The 21,367-nt window shown below is 42.8% G+C and overlaps 2 protein-coding genes across 2 annotated transcripts in view; one reads left to right on the top strand and one right to left on the bottom strand.

The window, feature by feature from the left end:
• Positions 1–1,455: 1,455 nt before the first annotated feature.
• LOC141442466 (uncharacterized) lies at positions 1,456–15,839 on the top strand (the record flags this gene model as incomplete). The annotated part of the gene is given in 10 exon segments (XM_074107473.1): positions 1,456–1,513; positions 1,718–2,008; positions 2,423–2,662; positions 4,722–4,802; positions 7,118–7,502; positions 8,048–8,170; positions 8,572–8,760; positions 9,281–9,447; positions 9,929–10,040; positions 10,043–15,839. Coding segments are annotated over 10 exon segments (1,692 nt in total). The 3' UTR covers positions 10,096–15,839.
• Positions 15,840–19,983: 4,144 nt separating this feature from the next.
• LOC141442530 (uncharacterized) overlaps positions 19,984–21,367 on the bottom strand; it is a 4,967-nt gene continuing 3,583 nt past the window's right edge. Inside the window, exons 2-3 of the mRNA XM_074107551.1 lie at positions 20,569–20,747; positions 19,984–20,157 (exon numbers count right to left, since the gene is read on the bottom strand). Of these exons, the coding sequence (XP_073963652.1) occupies positions 19,984–20,157; positions 20,569–20,747 (353 nt within the window). The remainder of the gene's footprint in view (positions 20,158–20,568; positions 20,748–21,367) is intronic.

The raw sequence follows: 21,367 nt of genomic DNA, 5'->3' as shown, positions 1-21,367 counted from the left end.
TTTCATTGAAGACACACACCAGATGCGCGATTCTCGTAAATTATATTCATTTACAGGTTTGTAACTCAGTCAATTTGTCAGCTTTTAAGTCGGAGCCGCGTCGACAGCGCGTTTTCTTTCAATAGAGCAATCCATACAGTTGTATGGATGGAAAAAGTTGGAAAACCCCCGACATTGTCACTTCAAAGCTCAATATCTCCACAACGGCTGAACCTATTTCGATAAAACATGCCTAAGAACCTTCGCTAGAAAACCTGCTTTCAAATAAAAACAACCGCATTCAAATCGGTCCACCAGTTTAAGAGCTACGGTGCCACAGACACATAGCGGTCAAACTTATAACACCCCTCTTTTTGCGTCGGGGGTTTAAAAAGGAAATACAAAATTACGAGGTCTGTTTGAGAATCATCTCCACTGTTACTTTCACTTGACCTCCAACTCTGACATTGACCTTGACACAGCTTATCACATGGTGCGTAGGCGTCGCCGTTATGCTTTATAAACGCTGCGGTAGTATTTAAGTTTTGAGTTGAACAGTTGGGACTCTTATCATACAGATTTAGTTTCATTAACAACCTGACTAGTATCTTGACACGTAAACCAATATTGTAGTAAAAATCGTTTTTTTCCTACTTCCAAATTTCCTAATTGGGATTGGCTAATTGATATAATTATAGAGCACCGTCTACAAAAATATTAACACAAATATAACAAAAAATGTAAGCTATATATAGCCTTTATTATCCAAATAAATCATTTCATATTCAAGACTGTTTCAATACCTGTAGATTACTTTTGAATTATCCAAATCGGACATTCCATGCAAAAGAAATGACGAATTTAAAAGTATCGATCCAATCAAAAAATGCATGACATACAGTTTACTCTACGTCGACGCGCCCCGGTTCCGCAGGGGTACAGTCATTGGTAAAAGGAGCTGAAAAATGTGAGTGAAGTGCCCTTGAGACCTTTTTACCCGACTGTCCAAAGTTATTTTGGAAATTGTTACCGTTCGGAGCCGGGGCGGGGCGCTAGTGTTCAATATAAAAAAGACGCCACTGCCTTTTGTATATTTGTATTGAAAGCCTGCTCGCTCCGATTGTGACCCGGATACAAAATATACTATTTTTAAAACCTGACCTATTTAAATAGATAAATCGATTGTTCGATTATGTTAAGACTTGTAATGCAAAGTAAAACCAAACCAGTCGCTAGTCTTAACAGAGCCAGTTATAATTTGTACAAGATTTAGACTTAGAAACCAGTTTCTGAAGAACCGTTTAGTGTCGGAATGTCTGCTCAATAATGTAGGTGTACCTGGTGAATAACAGAATTCGAAATAACATCAAAATTAAAAAAAATACTTTTGAAAGGATTTTAAATTAATTTAGAAAGCTTTTGTTTTAGAACGTACTTGATGTGATTAATTATTAAAAGAAATCTTCTTCTTTACAGGATAAGTATGAGTCAAATGGTGACACGCAAACGGACAGGCGGGGATGAAAAAGAAAAGGTTTATAGTCATAAAACTAATAGTAGTTAATAGGAAAAAATAGTATTACTAAAATCTAAACTTTTTAACTCTTTATTGCTCATAACATTTTAACGTTTAAAAATACAATCCCAAACGGCGCGTACTACAAAAACTAACTTAACCCTGCATAGAGTTTTTTCCAGCTAACCTGGTTTAACAAATTTTCTTTCTCTTTGTTCACAGAGACAAACCGACAGCCCCGTAAAAGACATGAAAAAGAAAATGGCTGCCAACGCAGAGAAAGAAAAGAACGCCGCAGAAAAAGTCACAGATAAGAACCCAGAGAAACCAGCGGACAAGCCTGCGGACAAACCTGCTGATAAACCCGCCGATAAGAGTGACAAACCGAAAACAGCCGACAAGGCGCCTGAAAAGCCATCAGAGAAAAAAGTGGAAAAACCTGTGGAAAAGAAATCTGATGCACAAACTGAGAAGAAGAAGGACGATAGCAGTAAAGGGGAGAGCAGTGCAAAGGTAAGTTAACTCACTTTTACTAATCTACAACTTTTTTTAGTAATAATTTCAGTATTTCCGTCTTTGTACTCTATTTATGATTAGTAAATTATAGCAAATTCTGTTCTTTTAATATTGCCAGTAGTCATTTTTCGGTTTGTTATCACACCACGTGTGCGAGTTATTTTAATGTTTTTGATTCGTTTTTATGACATACAATCGATTACAAACGCGTTAAATGAAAGATCATTTTATTTGTGTTGAAAAGTAGATTTTAAAATTTGGCGTATATTTAGCAGTGCCCTGACATGCATACGTTCTTATTTATAAGCAAAAAGGTACATAGTAGGAAACGCCCAGGTTTATGACTATTCTACGGTCACTGTCACCTACACGATGTAAGCCGCAATCTCATTCACTCAATAAAAATTCCAGACAGACAAACCCGACCAAAAAAAACACGACACGCGCGATAAGCCGAAACAAAACGGCAGCAGCAACGGCGTGAACGGAACGGTGAGTGGCGGCGGCGACTCCGACTCTGACGAGCTCGTCATCGACGAAAATGACGAGAATGACGAGATATTCCCCGAGCTGGCCTACGACGACTCTGATGTCGAGTGGGAGCCCGGCATGGACGTGTGCCCGAGTAGGAGCCTCACGCGCCGCTCGCAGGTACTCCCGCCGGGACACCATACACGCATTACTTAGGTGGCCTTTGGGAGTGTGGGGCAGAAGCGGACAAGCGCCAACTTTATTTGTTGAGTTCACAAAGATGATCTTAGTCACTTAGTAGTTTTGGGTTTTTCGCAATCTGTAATTTCATCAGACGATTTTACGTATTCATTTCATTTTATAAAACGACACGAAATTTTTAATTAAAAACAAAAATGACCAATTGTAAATAGTGTTAACTCTCTGAAATCATCTAACTTGCTTTTGTATATATAGGACGTTGTCATAATGACTGTTTGTGATCGTTTATAGACACGCTAGTGGTCGCTGTTAGTGTGGTATCGTTCTATAGTTAACAAATAAAGTTGGCAACTTTATGTCCACGTTATAATCGCCTGTGGGAGTGAGTGGTAGTAACGGGCAAGAGGTGCCAAGTGGGATAGTTCGGCGTTTCCAAAAATTACGGAATGATAACTTCTTTACATAATAATTACAAACAGTTTGTTGGTAATAACCCAAGTTTATAAGGATAGACATACTTATATAATCAAGCACATACTTAAATACGCATTAACGTCCAAGACATCAGCACAAACTTTTTTTAATATCTACCCTGACCGGGGATCGATCCCGGCACCGCATGCTTCGTAGTCAGGTTCTCTGACCCTAACCAATAGGCCAGGCTATCCGGTTGCCAATGTGGATTTCAACCACATATTCTCGTGCCACCACTCCACCTATTGAGGCAACAAGAGTCTTTACGAGTAGGACCCGATTTCATATAATGGTGACAGATTGATTGCATGTGATTTTGGTTGTGGCTTCCCAAATATATTAAAAGCGTTGTATTAATGCAGTACAAACATACTTAGGGATTTCGCGGCATGGGTTTTACCTAAACTAAGGAATAAAGATCATGTAGTGTGAGTGTGACATTGAGTTGGTCTTCCTAACATAGTTATATCATCAACATACACAGGAAAATATGCTAAATAACAATAAAATGGTGAGGGTTTTCCGGCCTACTTTTATAAAATATCTGATATCGCCACAAATAATAAAATTATTAAATATGAAAATAATACCATATTTACTAAATTTACAGTTTTTTCTTTTTGTAATTAAAGCATACTTTTATTTAAATAAATATAAGAACCAATCGTCGAGTTGTGTTGTAACTTGTAAATAAAAGACAATATTATCGCATTACGTTTTATTATACTAGGACTGAATCACAAAACAAAATTAAATAAATTAAATTAGTAACAACGGGACGTCACGTACATAGACTTCTCAGTTTTATATTATATTTGAACTTATTAATTTGTTACGTTTTGTGGTTTAGTATCTGTTCGTTTTGATATCAAGTAAAGTACGCGGCATGGATCTTGAACGCGAGAGTTTCTTTTCATTAATAATAATAAATATAGTTGGAAACGAAAAATCCTTTCCTAAAGGCAAAATATAACAGCGACCAAACATAACGAAACGTTTGTTGATCCTGATTACAAAATATGGAAAAACTGCAAGGGGGATCCAACCACTGGCTGCAGTGTTATTTTTTATACCTTAAAGCAAAAGACGGTATTTCAAAATACCATCTGATGCACAATGTCTTTAAGTTACACAATGGTAAAACAATTGAAAAGTATTTTTTTTTAGAAACAGCCATTTTCTTTGGAGGGCAGTATAGTAATGAACGTATTTTTCATGATATTCAACCCCCAGTGTAGGGGTTCGACTTGCGAGGTTGAAAAACCCTAATGTAGCTAAAAGTAGCTACTTTGAAAGGGATCTTCCATTCGTTTTTTAAATATACTTGGTTAGCGCCCAAGTTTCATGCCGCACACGGTTTCAGACTACCGTTTTTTCTGCGCGTATACGGTCGTTTTTGTGCATACGCGCTTACACGCGCACTAGATTAAACCTAACGCTGCGTGTTCAACGCTCGAAGAAAACAAAACCGCACCTGTACGCTTTTAAAAACGCTGGTCTGAAACCGCCCTTACACCCTCTATCCTTCCCGGTAACGTACTAACATGTGAATGTTGCGGTGAAGGTGAAAGTGACGCGCACGCCGGAGACGCCGCGGCCCGCGTCCGACAAACAGCCGGAGGGCGGCGCCGGCGCCGGCGACGAAGTAAGTTGCTGTTCGCTCCTTCGGCTGTACCGTTTTTTAGTGACTTATTATGGCCTTATTTAAACGGAACAAGTAATATCATAGGGGATGTCCATAAATGGCGTGAAGCGATTTTTTTTCGATTTCTCATTCTACTATTCTTGAATGGTTTGGGTAATAATTAACCAAATTAAACAAACTTCAGCTGCTAGATTTGGCACATTTAAGGATTTTAAACATTTTACTAATCTATCATTGTAATACAAACTTAAGTAATGTATTTCAATAGAGACATGTAAATATTTAGTTAGTTTAATGGGGGAATTTAAATATTGAAGACACCAATTGACGTTGTTCTGCTTACATTTAGTTATTTACCTTTCAAGTATAGTTTATGATTGCCGCTTCACTCCCGCAAAATAAAAAATTGTTCTCTGACTATCATAAGATTGTCTTGATTTTTTGTCTGCCAAATTTCAAGATTCTAGCTCGAGTGCGTTGTCAGTCAGTCATGGCAATGTTTTCAATGATTGTCGACATAATTGTAATGTGTAGATCTCACTCATCTTCTCCTAAGATGTTTAGAGTTGTAGAATTGTAACACAATTTTTGTTTTGAAAAAAAAAAAGTTCTGCCTAGTTTCTTCCAATGCATTGTTCTTAGCAATTGCAAAGTGATATGTAAAAAAGCCCTTTGCGGTTTTCTTACAGAATAAACTTGATTTTGAATAGTTCATTTTGAACATAATTTTGTCACTTATCTGTTGAAAAATGTTACTTCTTTGTGATATTGTGCGTAAAATGAAAATAGTGTTCATAATTACTTCGTTATATATAAATAGTGCTTCAAAATGGAACTTAACGGAATATTTTTGTGTGAAAATCTGTACAGTCTACCAATTTCATTTGTATAGAACCTTACCAGCCGTAAGACGGCCACTGTTGGACATAGGCCTCCCCCATAGACCTTCAGTTGCCTCGGTTGGAAGCGGCTTGCATCCACCGTGAACCCCCGATTTTTGGTAGCTGGGGTCTGCTGGTGGTTCTTTTCTTAGCATCCTCTTGATGATGATGATGATGATGAACCTTACCATAGTAAATAATTTTGATGTGTCTATAGCAATGTTTATTGGATGACGTAAAATGTCACAAGGACAAGGCTCTGTGGTGGCATAGGAATGAAAATGACATCTGCAACAGCGAAGCGTGCAAAAATATCTGACACGTCCTAGAAATAGTCTTATCAGATATTTATGCACGCTTTGCTGAGTCAGATATTGGTGCTGGTGACTGTACATGCCTATTGTATTTAAATTTTGGGCCAAAACAGATTTTCACGCAAACTGTGTCACGTGCATTTTCATTAACTTTCCACTAACCACCTAAACACATAAACGATGGATCGCGCGAAATTAAAAAGAAATAACTTGAAATTTACAAAATTTTATTTTACACTTAGCTTCATGTGTAGAAGGTTGAAGTTTGCAATTTATTTCTCATTTCTTTTTAACGCGAGATATATTAAACACTTCCTCATTATAATTATAAGCGTTGACCTAGTTTGAAATGTGCAGTTTTGTGTCTCTGATTGCTCAGGTGAAATTATGTTGACATTACTTGTCTCAAGGATATAATGCAGGGTTTAATATAACTGCGCATGACAAAAGTCCGTCGGTTTTTAATGAGATCTAGTTGCGAAGTTGATTGGTGACTTGTAGAATTCGACCAATCGCGTTCTACGTCTCGCTCTTTGCTTTTAATTCACTGGCAAATTAGTGACGTTATGGTACTCACCAGTGCAATGTAATCCTTGTATGAAGTACTTTTCGAGCAAAGCGGCGCTCTGTTACATACTGATCCGGGAAGTTAAATTATCTGGCTTTAGAGCCAGATATAGGTACAACTTGTCCCTGGCTTTTAGATAAACATGAAAAGTACATGTTGATTTGATTAGGGTATTTCTAACGTATGTACGGTCAAGGATTTTAATTCCTGATCCACTACGGAACCTTTTCAAAGGAAAAGCCATTACGATTTTCCTTGTTAATTAATGCGATGTCACTATGACGTTTACTGTGAAATGGTTCCGTGGTGGGTCAGGGGTTAGTCCTTGATCGCACAATGCCTTATACCAATCGGCCTTTAAAAAAATATTATGTAGGGAGGGGGGAGTTATTTTTTTTAACCCTTTTCATGTATGTCAAGAGACCAGGGACGCGTAACACTTCTATTCCTATTATTTGTTCCACGATGAAACACTACACAGAATTCTCACCAAAACTATTACCCGCAAGCCATTTTTTAACTTAAAATCTCTAATCAGTTCTATAATTCCAGTCAAAGGATTCCAAGGTTCTGAAGCTTAACCAGGAGTCGAAGACCAGCGACTCGCCGAAACCGGAATCCAGAAAAGCGGAACCGAAACCGGACACCAAGAAGGCAGAAAGTAAACCGGAAAGCAAAAAAGAAGCGCCTAAAACAGATGCTAAGCAGGATTCACCCAAACCTGATGCTAAGAAGGAAACTAAGGAGTCGCCTAAAGAAGGCAAAGATAAAGATGCCAAGGAGTCGCCTAAAGAAGTCAAAGATAAAGATGCCAAGGAGTCGCCTAAAGAAGTCAAAGATAAAGATGCCAAGGAGTCGCCGAAGAAAGAAGAGGGGAAAGAAGACAAGTCGGACAAAGTGGAAATCGAGGTCGTGGTCGATATTGAACACAATTCTGGTGAGTTGTTTTTGCATTTGATTATTTTTTTAAATTCAACTGTTTGTTAAATTATGTGAGCAAATTTTTGGGCATAGATTCGATCAAGGTGAAACTTGATAAAAATGTAGAGACGTGATGATAATCTGGACTAGACAATAAAGTCAAAACAGTAGCAGTTAAAACAGTACTTAAAGTTCACTTGCTTGAATTGTGTGGTGGCATTTGACATTTTCAATTTCAAAAATATTACTTAATCTGTTCACTAGTTTCAGATGACCTATGAGAATTAAAGTTTACCTGTTTACAACATTAGTCTGAATAGTTTATTCGTCTACGTAGTGTACTTCAGTTACGTTACGGTACGTTAGGAATCTTAAATTATACTATGTAGATCCCATTCCCATGTGACATGGGATTGCCATATCTCACTATCCCTGCTCATTGGCGTGCAGCGTATAAGTCCCAGGGGTGGCAACTCCTAACTACCCCCACTGCACGTATGGAAGATTGCGATCGCGACGGTTCCTGAACTATTTTTTCAAATACCTACTCCGTGTCCCCAGAGTCATCGGAGTCCCGCAAGCCGGACACGAACTTCTCCAAGTCGCGCGTGAAGGTGTCCCCGTACCGGCGCAGCCTGCGTCTCGCCGACCAGACCACCAGCTCCGTCACCGCCAATTACACTGGTAACATCATCAACACTCATCATCATCATCATCTCAGCCTATATACGTCCCACTGCAGGACATATGCCTCTTCTCAGAAAGAAAGCTTGGGCCGTAGTTCCCACGCAGGCCCAGTGCTGATTGGGAACTTCACACACACTAAATTTCTTAGCCGGTGGGTGCAAATTCCTCAAGATGTTTTCCTTCACCGTAAAGCTCGTGGTAAATTTCAAAATGTAATTTCACACATAAATTCCGAAATTTCAGCCTGGGTTCGAACCCTTTGCTTGAGAAGGGATAAGTCAACCCACTAGGTACAAATTCCCCCTTTGAACGCCACAATGAATCGCCATCTGCATCCACCGGTTGCCCGCAACCCTCGCGATTAGTCCACTGACAAATCCAAAATTTCGTGATTCCAGGCAACAACACAACAATGGAGATGGACATAACAGAGTCCTCCTCGATCCTTGAGGGTACTCTCGATGACAGCTCGTACCTCGGCGGTCTGCGTAGTATCCGCGGCCGGCGCAGCTACAAGCCGCTACAGGAGATGACTTTGCGCCACGTGCCTGCCAACCGCAGCGTGCGGTCCACTACTAGCATCACATGTAAAAAATATTACTACTTGAAATAATAGCATGAAAAAAAAAAACAATTTTGACAAATCGTCGGTGATACTGCAATACCACGTAAGTAGCTTTTTCCATAAGGTATAAATTTCACTGTACTAACAGTACTGACATTGTACTGATTGCGGATTACAGTATCACCGACGAAATTATAAAGTGTAAATGTGTCAGAAATAAACCCATTTGGCTATTAAAATGACACAAAAACATTTAACTACCAATTTTTTTTTGTCTATTGTGGAATATTTAAATGCACAAAAAACGTCCGTTGGCAGAACACAAAATCATGTTATCTAGACAGTACTGGTTGGCTAGATTTTTTTTTTCTAAAAGCTAAATAAATAAGAAAATAAGCTTCAGTAAAAAACAAGTGGGATAAAAATGCGAATACAAATTTTGCTACTAGGAAGAAACAATTCTGGTAAACTGATTCACCCAGCTTGTCATGTGTAGCGGTTTAGAAGAGACAGTATTATTATAAAAGTGTGTCTGTTTCCAGTATCAGAGCACTCCCGTCCCACCGGCACCGTGGTCGGTCGCAAGCGCAAGCCGGACGGCGAGGCGCCGGTCGCGGACGAGCCGGCCGGCGGCAAGCGGCAGCGGCTGCTGGAACGCATCGCGAGACCCTTCCGCCGGACCGTCATGCCCGCCCGGAGGAACGCTGAGGTCAGAAGATAATAAAACCGTCACAACTCCTAACTTTTACTGGATTTGTACCCCATAAAAACATACGTTTACGCTAAGTTCAGGTGAACGCGCCGAGCCAACCGCGCGTCGCCGCGCGATCATCTGAAATTACCCTTCTATACTGAAAAAATTTACTAACCCGAATTTTACAAAAACCCCTGGCTAAAAATGAAAAATAATAACTTTAATAAATAGATGACCTTCAATGTTTTAAGCCTGCTGACATTGAACGTTAGGGTGGTAAAACTAAATGAAAATAATTATTCGAGACACAAAATATCACTATACAAAACGAAAAACGAAAAAGTAAAACTGTGCCCGAAATGGTCCCGCCTCAGCATAAACGCAGACTCCTCGGATGGAGTCAGCGCTGGTCTTCCGGCGAAATCATCAACGTAACGAACGGCGAAACTAGTCAACTAAACGATGAATAAAAAAGCTTTATTATTATGGCTTCCAGATCGTGGGCATCAACACGGACCTGCCTCTGACCGCGCCCGTGGCTTCCGCCGACACGTACGACCCCGAGACCCTCAAGGTCATGGACCCCGTGGCGGCCCCCGCCCCGCCCCCGCGCCGTCCCCCGCCGCCGCCCCCGAGGAGGCCAAGCGGTGCGCTATCATGTAAGCCGTCTAAGCTCTGGGTTTGAACGTGTTTGTTGCGTCTCTGAGTTGAGGTAGGTCTGGCCCTATACTATGAAGTGCAAATTCGAACTTCGTATCTTGCCGTTCCCCTGACGCTATTAGTATGAGAGCGAGAGGGACGGTAGGATACGAACTGCGATTTTCGAATTTCTTAGTAGCCCCTCAAGAGTCCTCGGCGAGTCGTCTGATAACGTAAGGGCCTACGCTAGCTGCCGCGGGTGCAGGTACAATTCTATGCACGCGACGCGCGCAGTTAGCGCTGCTCACAATATTTTCCAATAGGAGTCCACCCGCTCCGTGCAAACCGCGTCGGCTAGCCTAGACCCTAAGGCTATGCGGTTAGCCATGCGGTTTAAGCACGCTGTCCCTCTTCAAAATATCGCTTGAGAAAGAGACGGCGTCGTCGATTAAGAATACCCTAGATACCCTGCTAACGCTTAAAATGTCTTGCTACAACTGTGCTTAAACACCTTCTAAGCACAGTTGCGCTGTCAGTAACGTGTGCTTCGTTATCGGAACAACATGCCGAAGTGCTCCGTAAAAAAGTGCAAAAATAATACATTAACGACGTTGAAAAAGGATGGCATATCGTATTTTCGGTAAGTACTAGTTAATAGTTTTATAATGTAGTAAATTTGTGGCAAAATACGCCTTCAGTCATTAAAAACATTATTGTTTTAAATTAACTTAATAATAATATGAATTCGACTTAATAGGGATTGACTGAAGGTATAGTATTGTTTGAAATAATCTTGCCTACGACCGAAAGCGCGATGGTATTATTTTGTAACGTCATAACCGCCAATCACGCGCACTCGAAATAACACCTTAATTTTCGTACCATAAGGTTGCATGTAACGAAAATTGAAATGTTCTTAAGTACATTATGTGTTTTTCAATTGCCTTAGTAGACGCACACACTTGTAACTTAGCGATGGGAAAAATTTACGGCATGAATTTGCAGGTGATAGTGCATCTAGGGTATTCTAAATCGATGGACGGCGCGCTAAAACCACGTGGTTGGTCGCTAGTGCGTACGTAGCCTAAACGAAACACGCTGCGAAAATTCTATCCCTTTCTCGTGTCACGGCCATGACTACTGTTTATAGCGAGAGAGGTCGCGAAATGAACGGAGAATATGCTCGCAGTTCAATTTACTAGCAGAATTTTAGGCCATTGTGCTTAGGTTGACGTACTGCTGAAACGGCTCACTGTACGAGTAAGAATGGGATACAATTTTACTTGTGTGCTTTTTCGGCAAAGCTCGTGGGCGTCTCGTCTTCGATATAGTTCAACATTGAGCCACTATTTTACTATTTAACTGATGATTTTTACTTTTGTATTATTCAATGTGTTTTAAATGAATCCGGCGTGTATCTATCGGTAGATGGTTAGGTTAGTTTGGATTAAACGTCCCTGTAAAGGTTGTTCATCTCAATTTGTCATACGAATACGAATCAAGACATAGAGCCATTAGTAGTCACAATGAAGGTTTTTTGCCAGGCGAAACATCGCTAGATGGCGTTAGTATTGTGAAGTCCGTTTGACGTTACAGTCTTGCTTGCGATTGGCTCATTTAGTTATTTGACCAATCACAGACGACGCAAATGTTGAAGTTGTCAAATTGACCTCACTGTACTAACGCCAACTAGCATGTCACAGAAATCCATTATGAAATCTTAAAAAAAAGATAAAGAGGTGTCAAACTAACCCAACCTATTTATGCCTGATTAATTTTAAAACGCTTTGTCCAAAAAAACTTTGGTATTAGACTTGCCTCAGAATTATTATTACAGAAAATGCTGTCATAGGCTTAAAATATGAATTGTATTGTCCTCTCTTATTGCAAGAATTCGAATTTTGTGTTATTAATGTATGAGAAACCCAGAGCCGCTCATAAACAGTATATGAAACAAATTCAGCTGCAAGAAGATCAATTTTTAAATTAAGAAATAATCATTTTCAACAGTCAAATTACCTTTTAAGCCAGAGGCCGTACTGTCTAACGCATGGGCACTCCCAATCAAATCCACCATCTCTTTCTACTCTCATGCTACAGTATACCAGAAAGAAGCAGTGAAAACCATTGTGATTCCAAGTATGTTAGACAATAAAACCTCAAGTCTTGAGTAAAATTCGAATGAAACTTACACTGCACTCTTGCACTGTGCGCCTCGTGGCAGTTAAAGAGGAAAAGAAGCTACGTGATTAGCATTTAAAACAATAATTAAAGTAATTGGTCTTCTTGAAAATGATTTATGAAATCTATAATTAAAACTGTAAATAGTAGAAAGTAGATATAGTTTCGTATAGTATATGAATCAAAGACGAATATATAGTATAATTAGTATTTGTATGGAATTTGATGGAAGCACGGATCGTATGTCCAAGAATTTGCTGAGCAATGTGCATTAGGATATGTTTTATGAAGTTATGTAATTCATTTACCTTCGTATTCATAAATTCAGCGTTTTTACGTTTTACTGTTATATTATTACCATCTTGGCGAATTTTGTTAAAAAATACTACTTTCAGTTTACTTTTTATGAAAACGGAAGACTATCGATGTAGCATTGTATCTTCCAAGGCATTTTTAGTCGAAAATATTTTTCCCAAGTTTAATAATTTCTCAACTTTTTCTAAACTACCTTCTTGGGGATTGTTATAAAACTAACCTAAGAAAGAAAGAAAGAAAATACATTTATTCACAACACAAGACACTAAAATAGTACAAACATTCTACAGGATAGTCTAGAAATATATCCTCAGTAGAAAAATTCCTCCACATGTAACAGTTGGGGAATGGATCGTTTAGGAAAAAGATTTTCGACGAAAAGCCAGGATTTTAGCAATATTTGCTGAGGTTTCATTACCAAATAAAACAAAAAAAAAGTGTTGAAACTTTAAATGTTCACCCAAACTCTAACTGAACTAATTTTAGTTTGTCACCAAATCGTTTTGATTATATGCCTTCAAAAATAACAGACAAATGTCATAGATGAAAGTTTATAACTTATGAATAAGAGGGTTATACATATTGTACGGTGATTTGATATAGATTATATTTGTTCTGATGCGACAGACATACATTTATGAGATAAAATATATTGCTTAGTGTTTTCAAAGTTGCAATACAAATTAGGATAATATTTCGGATTGTTATATGTCTGGATCGAGTTTTAATCTATCGACAAACATTTATACGATTTCTATAATTGCCAAAGAGCCTCTGCTGGCGCGTGACTTGATGACTGAATCGCCTTTACTTTTTCTACTAAAATAGGTACATTTTTGCCGCCACTTTTAGTGGGGATTAAGGTTTTTATTAAACCGCGATGAGATTGGGAATGGAATTGACAATGATTGCAATGATTCTTTATTGAAAACAGCAGAAAAGAACCACTAGAATTAGGCTCCAAGTTACACGAAGTAACTCGCAAAACACACTCGAGATGGCGAGATGAATTTAGATGACGAGTTTTGATCGCGGACTGGATTAAATCTCGTCGCGGGCCGGACTTGGCCCGCGGGCCGCTATTTCCCCGCCCCTGCACTAGATCGAGAATGCAATACTGATCTTCTACAAGAGAAGTAATAGACAGTTTCATCGTTTCGAAGCGATCTCTTCCAGGCAACCTCTTTTTATTTATTTACGTCAGAAGTCAATGTATATATATAAAATAAATAAATATCACGGGACAATTCACAACAATTGACCTAGTCCCAAAGTAAGCTTAGCAAAGCTTGTGTTATGGGTACTAAGCAACGGATAAAATATAATTATATAGATACATACTCCTCAAGCTTCAAGTCAGGTTCTCTAACCAAGCTAGGCTCTAGGCCAGCTGGTCGTCTAAAATATGAATGAAAGATGTTTCAATCCCGTTCTAATCGCGGTCTATCTAATATAAAATGTCTACACGTCTAAATTTGTCGCGTTCAACAATCATCACTCGCACCAAAAGTAAACAGGTATAATACAACTACAAAACACGCACACCAAACCCATGACCAGTGAGATCCTCGCCGGTCATATTTCTTGCCAGAGAGAAAGTAAAATACGCGTTACCATCTGTAATAAGTGCTTTATGGTCTGAAAGTAATGTAATTCACTTTTTTTTTAATTCAACTTATAGAAAAATGTCTACGAACCAAAAGAGTAAGAGTATAAGTAGTTGATTAAAGCCAAATGGCGTAAAAAATATAACTTTAAAAATAATAATCATAAGAAAATCAGGCTTATAGATTTTTTGTACATTTATTGGAACTTGAAAAATGTAGTAAATTTTAGTGAGAAGGACATTGAACAGTATTAAAATAAACACGATTTGCTTATATGTAGGTACTATTCTTTGATTTCTGCCTCATCTTAGGACGTTCTCATAGCAAGTGTCATAAAGATTTTCTTTGCCAGGCAATACAATATCAGTGACATTTTCTGTGAAAAGGTTCCACAGTGGGTCACATAGTACAACTTAAGTAAACAGTTGTTAATAGATTATGACACAATCCAGAGCCAGCAATGTACCCAGGTACATGGTTGTTTTATTCACACGACTTAATTGTTTTTTACTGACCTGTATTGTAATGTAAGGGACGTGTTGCAAACTGATGTGACAATATATAAATTGACCTCCCGCCGTTCAAAAGACCTCTTAAAAGGTCTTCAACTTTATTAAAATAGATAACTTTGAAAAGTACTAGTTCGTTATTCAATCTTAGCCTTAAAGGGGAACTACGAATCTTGTGTACTCCATAAACCATAGAATAAGTTGCCATCAGATATGAAGGAACTTGAAGGTGCTCAAAAATATGTGCGCTCTTAAGCTCTATTACCCTCCATGCTGCTATTTACTAGTCGCTATTATAAAGCGTCTAAGGACGTTTAACTACCTATTCTGGTCGATGTCTATTGTTCAGGGTGAGCACTGGGATGTAAGTGTTGAACACAGCAGGTAGTTAACACGGTCCCTGGCCCATGAGGCGCATGTGCCTCATGCGTGACTTTACTGGTACGTCCATGAGGCACAAGGGCCGTGGCTCGTGGCCAGTGATGTAAATAATGCAGTTGTTTTATCAATAAATAATACATTTTAATACGTATCTATGATTACAATACATACGTCCCAAGTTAACTCAGTAGAAAGGTATAACTAAACCCGTAGTCAGGTGACGGTTTGCATATTGTTTAGTTCTATCCTTCCATTGTGTTGACTTGTGACTAATTTTGTGGCTCTATTTCTATCGAACTTCTTTATGTTTCATGAATCATTTATTCATTTTCATCATTTGTTACAAGTTTTTTTTGAGCATTTTTCTACGCCATGGCTGGCAAGGTCGGCAAAACATTAGTAACATTAAATGTCTGAAGCGTCCAGTGACTGCAGTAACAGTCTACTTCCTGGCAACATACATGACTATTTTCCACCGACTTGATGTAAAAAATAATTTAAGTTAATTTAAGTCTTGTTTGGTTTGCGACACGTCCTAATTTAGTGTAAGCGTTCCTGTACATAGTATGTTTGGGTCTTGAAGATTATCAATAAGCTAGGAACACTGCAACAGTCTCGCTCTGCAATGAGGTATATGAGCGAGATATATGTGTATACTGTCGGTGTGCATAGCCACTGTTTTAACAATTAACATGGAATCAATAGTTCTTGTTGAACAAAATCATGTTCGAAAACGTTTATTTTTGTGCATTTTTACAATAAAGTATAGAAAGTATTTTAGCTGTTTTATTTTACGTTAAAGACCTTCAAATTTGTATTCTCCTTGTGCAACGGTCTCAATTTATTAATGAGTTTGAATAGTTGAAAAAACGAGATCTGGTGGGCGTGAGGCTGCCCGTTCACCCTAGATTCGAAGACTGCCATATTATAGCGATCAGGGAACACAGACGTAGGCAGAGGATAATAAAGGACGAGCGAAAAATGATGTTCTGAACTTTCGTGATTTTCACTTATAATATACAACCCGGTAATAATTACTCGTTTCGTTTAGGCTGCATTTTATGAGATGAGATGTGCAAGTGATGTGTTGTCATGAACCAATAGAAACGTTTCTTTTACTCGCTCCGCCGAGCTGTTTCTATTCTACTAGAGATGCGCTGACCATCCTTGTAGCATCAGCCAAATAAGTGTTCCATCAATTTTTAAACAAGTTCCTATCAAATGAATATGTCGCTAAAGTCGAACTTTCAAGTTGACAGACACGCCTATTGGCATTATTGTTGTAAGACATGCAAACGATTATCAACTTTAGGGTAGTAGGGCACATATTTTGTTACATCTCTGGTAACAAGTGATAAATTATATGGATATCAATTTCTGACAATCGAAATTCGGAACAAAAAATGTATGGGAAACAAAGGGATCCCAACAATTTTATTATAAAATTCATTGATACAAATACGTAATACGTAATACTCGTAATAATACTAGTGTTACATTACACGTTACACTCGTCTGGACCCGGCTTAAAGTGTCGAAAGCACGACGTGGCTCGTGGGCGGCTCTAGCTCTACGCTAAGGCAGTGTTTACTGGTTACAAGCGTGCTCTAAGAAATCAACACGAGAACACAGCATTGTCGAAGATTGAAGGCTTTGAACAAGGTTTCCCTCTCTTCTTGTTTTTATTTGAATTTGCTTATCATGGTTAAAATAATCTGTGGTACACCACTTTGATTGTTTCACCCATGTTTCAGCAGTAAATTTCCAAAAAACTCTGTTTTAACCTTGTTTTAACACACGAAGGTCTAAACTAAACAAGTTGCAGAATAGATAATAGTACAAGCTCGAGGTCTGTTTTCTTATACTCTTTGGTCTGTTTGCCCATGACATTTGAATAATGTTGCCACTCAAATAATAGCTGGGTTCAACTTTCATTGGCCAAACTATAGTTTCCCTATAGGAACGTAACATATCTATACAAGTTGTAGACTCGGATTGTGCATTTCGTTCGAGTCTACCGCAGACCGGTACGAAATTATTAATATAGACTATGAAATATCATTGGTAGTGGTTATATTCTCTTTGCCCACCTGTTAAGAAATGTCTTCGATCCATTCTCCATACAAACGTAGTCCCGGTCTCATTTGAAAAATAGGCAACAGAAGTAGATGAAGTTTTGTAAGTATGGACTGTATGGACTAGACGTAATTAACTATGCCTGTGGTTTGTCACTGGTGCGGCTGGACCCGCGTGACCCAAAACCCTACCCCACCCCTGACCCCGTGCGACCCGAGTGGACTGACGATCCGTGGTGATATACAGAAGTTATATAATTCATGTGATGATGATGACTAAAGACGAGGCGTCTTTATAATAAGTAAATAGGTAATAATAAGTATACAAGAAATCTCGAATCAAATAATTTTATTACTAGCAAGATTTAAGTAGGTATAGACATAGTTAACTATTGTGAAGGTGCATTTTATGCACCCGCGTTTTGGTACATTTATGGCGAGTATTAAGTTACTTACAAAAATATTTTTTTTATTAAAAGTAATAAAATCATCATTGTATTAAGTATCACATTTGTTTCACTTTAACTTCTAAGTCTGAACTCATCGACAACGACGCGGCGCAAAATTTTCCAAACGGAAGTAGAAGTAGAAGTTCGAATCGTACCGTCGCGTCCCTCTCACTCTCGTATTAAATAACATAACCGTAAACGGGACGGCAAGATACGAAGTACGAATTTCGCACTCCGTAGATAGGGCCTGACTAGCCTCGTGTACGGTGGTCCATTACGCTGCGCGTGCGCGTCCACTGCATCGGAATCGGAGCGGGCGGATTTGTTGCTTTGTATTGCTTTCTATGGTACTGCGTGCACTGGATCGGCATTTCTGCGCCACAAATCTATACAAAGAAAAAAATGCGTCCGCTCCGTACTCTGGTTCCGATGCAGTGGACGCAGCGCGGTGGAGCCGTCAGTCGGCGGCGGCGCGCGCGCGCGGCGAGCGGCGCAGGCGCTTGGGCTCCGGCTCCGGCTCCGGCTCCGGCTCCGGCTCCGGCTCCGGCTCCGGCGCGCCCCCCTCCGTCGCGCTCTCCGCGCTGTCCACCATAAGCTCGTCCCGCAGCCCCGCCCCGCCCCCGTCCCCGCCGGCGCGCCGCCCTCCGCGCTGATGGCCGTAGCGTCGTCCTTGTCTAGCTCGTCCCGCAGCCCCGCCGCCGCCGGCTCCGGCGGGTCCCCCGCGTCCCCCGCGCCCCCGCGCCCGCGCGCTCGCGGAACAGCAGTTGCAGCTTGGAGACGTTGCTTAGTACCTAGATGTGTACAATAATTAATTAATTACACTAAATAAATAAAATATCATGGGACACTTGACACCAATCGACCAAGTCCCAAACTAAGCAAAGTTGTACTATGGATACTAGGCAACGATAAACATATTTAGGTATTTATAGATAAAAACATACTTAAATACATATTAAACACCCAAGACCCGTGAACAAACATTCGTATTATTCATACAAATAGTACCTGCCCCGGCCGGGAATCGAACCCGAGACCTCAAGCTTCGTAGTCAGGTTCTCTAACCACTTGGGCATCCGGACGGCAAAGAAATAATAGTAGATTACTATGGTGGCATAGAAGTAGGCAATTGCTGACCGAGTATGAATATCCGTTTAACTAATAGGTATGTACGAAGCCAGCGAATTTTCAAGTTTTGTTTATTCGTAAAAATAAAACATTATGAAAAATGTGCTAGCCTGCTGCCTGGCGAGCGGGTCCTGTGAGCGCGGCAGCGGCTGCCCCAGCGCGCGCAGCAGCCCCGCGTCGGGCTCCGCGGACAGCGCCAGCGCGCGCGCCGCCCCCCGCAGCACCAGCAGCTGCGCCCGCGCCGGCAGCCCGCGCCACGCGCCGCGCACCAGGGACGCCACCCCGCCGCCCCCCCCGCGCCTCCCAACACTCCATCTCCTGCAGATACGCACTCCGTATTTAGACACGTAGTAAATACAGCTCTATCACTCTTTTGAAGACTTATAGCGGCCCTCTGATTCTCGCAGTGCGGCCCCAGCAGCGCGGCGGCGAGGCGGTCCGCCCCCGCGCCCCCCCTCCCCCTCACCTCCCCGCGCGGCGGCAGCGCGGCTGTGAGCGCGGCCCCCAGCAGCGCGGCGGCGAGGCGGTCCGCCCCCGCGCCCCCCTCCCCCCTCACCTGCCCGCGCGGCGGCAGCGCGGCTGTGAGCGCGGCCCCCAGCAGCGCGGCGGCGAGGCGGTCCGCCCCCGCGCCCCCTCCCCCCTCACCTGCCCGCGCGGCGGCAGCGCGGCTGTGAGCGCGGCCCCCAGCAGCGCGGCGGCGAGGCGGTCCGCCCCCGCGCCCCCCTCCCCCTCACCTGCCCGCGCGGCGGCAGCGCGGCTGTGAGCGCGGCCCCCAGCAGCGCGGCGGCGAGGCGGTCCGCCCCCCGCGCCCCCCTCCCCCTCACCTCCCCGCGCGGCGGCAGCGCGGCTGTGAGCGCGGCCCCCAGCAGCGCGGCGGCGAGGCGGTCCGCCCCCCGCGCCCCCTCCCCCTCACCTGCCCGCGCGGCGGCAGCGCGGCTGTGAGCGCGGCCCCCAGCAGCGCGGCGGCGAGGCGGTCCGCCCCCCGCCCCCCTCCCCCCTCACCTGCCCGCGCGGCGGCAGCGCGGCTGTGAGCGCGCCCCCAGCAGCGCGGCGGCGAGGCGGTCCGCCCCCGCGCCCCCCTCCCCCTCACCTGCCCGCGCGGCGGCAGCGCGGCTGTGAGCGCGGCCCCCAGCAGCGCGGCGGCGAGGCGGTCCGCCCCCCGCGCCCCCCTCCCCCCTCACCTGCCCGCGCGGCGGCAGCGCGGCTGTGAGCGCGGCCCCCAGCAGCGCGGCGGCGAGGCGGTCCGCCCCCCGCGCCCCCCTCCCCCTCACCTGCCCGCGCGGCGGCAGCGCGGCTGTGAGCGCGGCCCCCAGCAGCGCGGCGGCGAGGCGGTCCGCCCCCGCGCCCCCCCACTGCGCGCCGCGTCGTGCGCCGCCAGTAGCAGCGCCGCGCCCCCCGCCTCCAACAGCGCCGGCGCCGCCACCGACGCCAGTTCTTCTATCTGTAACATTGATATAACCCGCTATAAGGCGCATGGTTCTGGATGTCATTAGGTCGTATAGGCCGCGGCCTAGGGGCGGCAGATTTCAGATGACGAGAAAATTATTATTTTAGAAAGGTACATGGGGCAACGGAAATGAAGTGGCCTACTCATAAAAAATATAAATCCGGCACTGCACATCGCATGTGTCAATTCCATGTCCCGATGATTTATGGCACCGCGAGCAACGAGTGCCCAACGTTCATATCATTATGGTAATTTGTTATTCGTGGCTCGTGGCGAAAAACGAAACCAAATCACTGTTACACGCGGCCACCGGCAGTAGAGTGTACTGTACCGCGCCACATTGCTTACTGTTTGACTTATTGTTTGTTCGTAGAATTGGCAACCCTCAACGTTATCGTCACTGACCTGGTCGCAAGTCGCGTGCGCGTCTAACAGCTCGTGCAGCGCGCGTCGCGCGCGCCCGCCGCCGCCCCCGCCCCCGCCCGCGCCCCCCCGGTGCAGGCCACGGCCAGCAGCCAGGCGCCGCCGCCACCGTCCCTTTGGCGCTCCCGCGCTTTCCAGCCCCAAAATGATGCCGACAACATCTGCCGATGACAAATAAACTAGCGTGGATTTCAAACGCTTCTTTAATAAAGCTGTGCAAACACTGATAGCAAATACATTGTGTCTTAAGGGCGATAAATAAGGAATTAAGAACGAGAGTCTATTAGAAGCCCGAAGTCGAAGACTGAGGGCTTTAATTGTTCGTAATTCTAGTGCCGCCCGTGCGACATATAATGTTTTTCATCACATTTGCGAGTAAATTTTTATATTTGTAAAAGAAAAAATATATATTGGCGATACCTTAGCGCGGCGCGGGTCCGCGGGCCTGCTGCAGCCCGCAGCCCGCAGCGCGCCCCGCACTATCACTATCAGTACGGGCACAGCGCAATGACTCATGCGACCGAGTACCGACCAAGGGCTTATGTCAGAAAGTCCAGGTGTCACATTGTCCATGGTCAAAAAGTCCGAGGGATGAAACGTCCTAGTGTCTGAAAGTCCTAGTGTCAAAAAGTCCATGGTCAAAAAGTCCGAAGGATTAAACGTCCTAGTGTCTGAAAGTCCTAGCGTCAAAAAGTCCATGGTCAAAAAGTCCGCCAATGGTCAAAAAGTCCGAAGATGAACATCCTAGTGTCTGAAAGTCCTAGCGTCAAAAAAGTCCGAA

This window comes from Choristoneura fumiferana, chromosome 25 (assembly GCF_025370935.1).
Source record: "Choristoneura fumiferana chromosome 25, NRCan_CFum_1, whole genome shotgun sequence".
Classification (NCBI taxonomy): domain Eukaryota; kingdom Metazoa; phylum Arthropoda; class Insecta; order Lepidoptera; family Tortricidae; genus Choristoneura; species Choristoneura fumiferana.
This window is presented reverse-complemented; position numbering and strand designations above follow the sequence as displayed.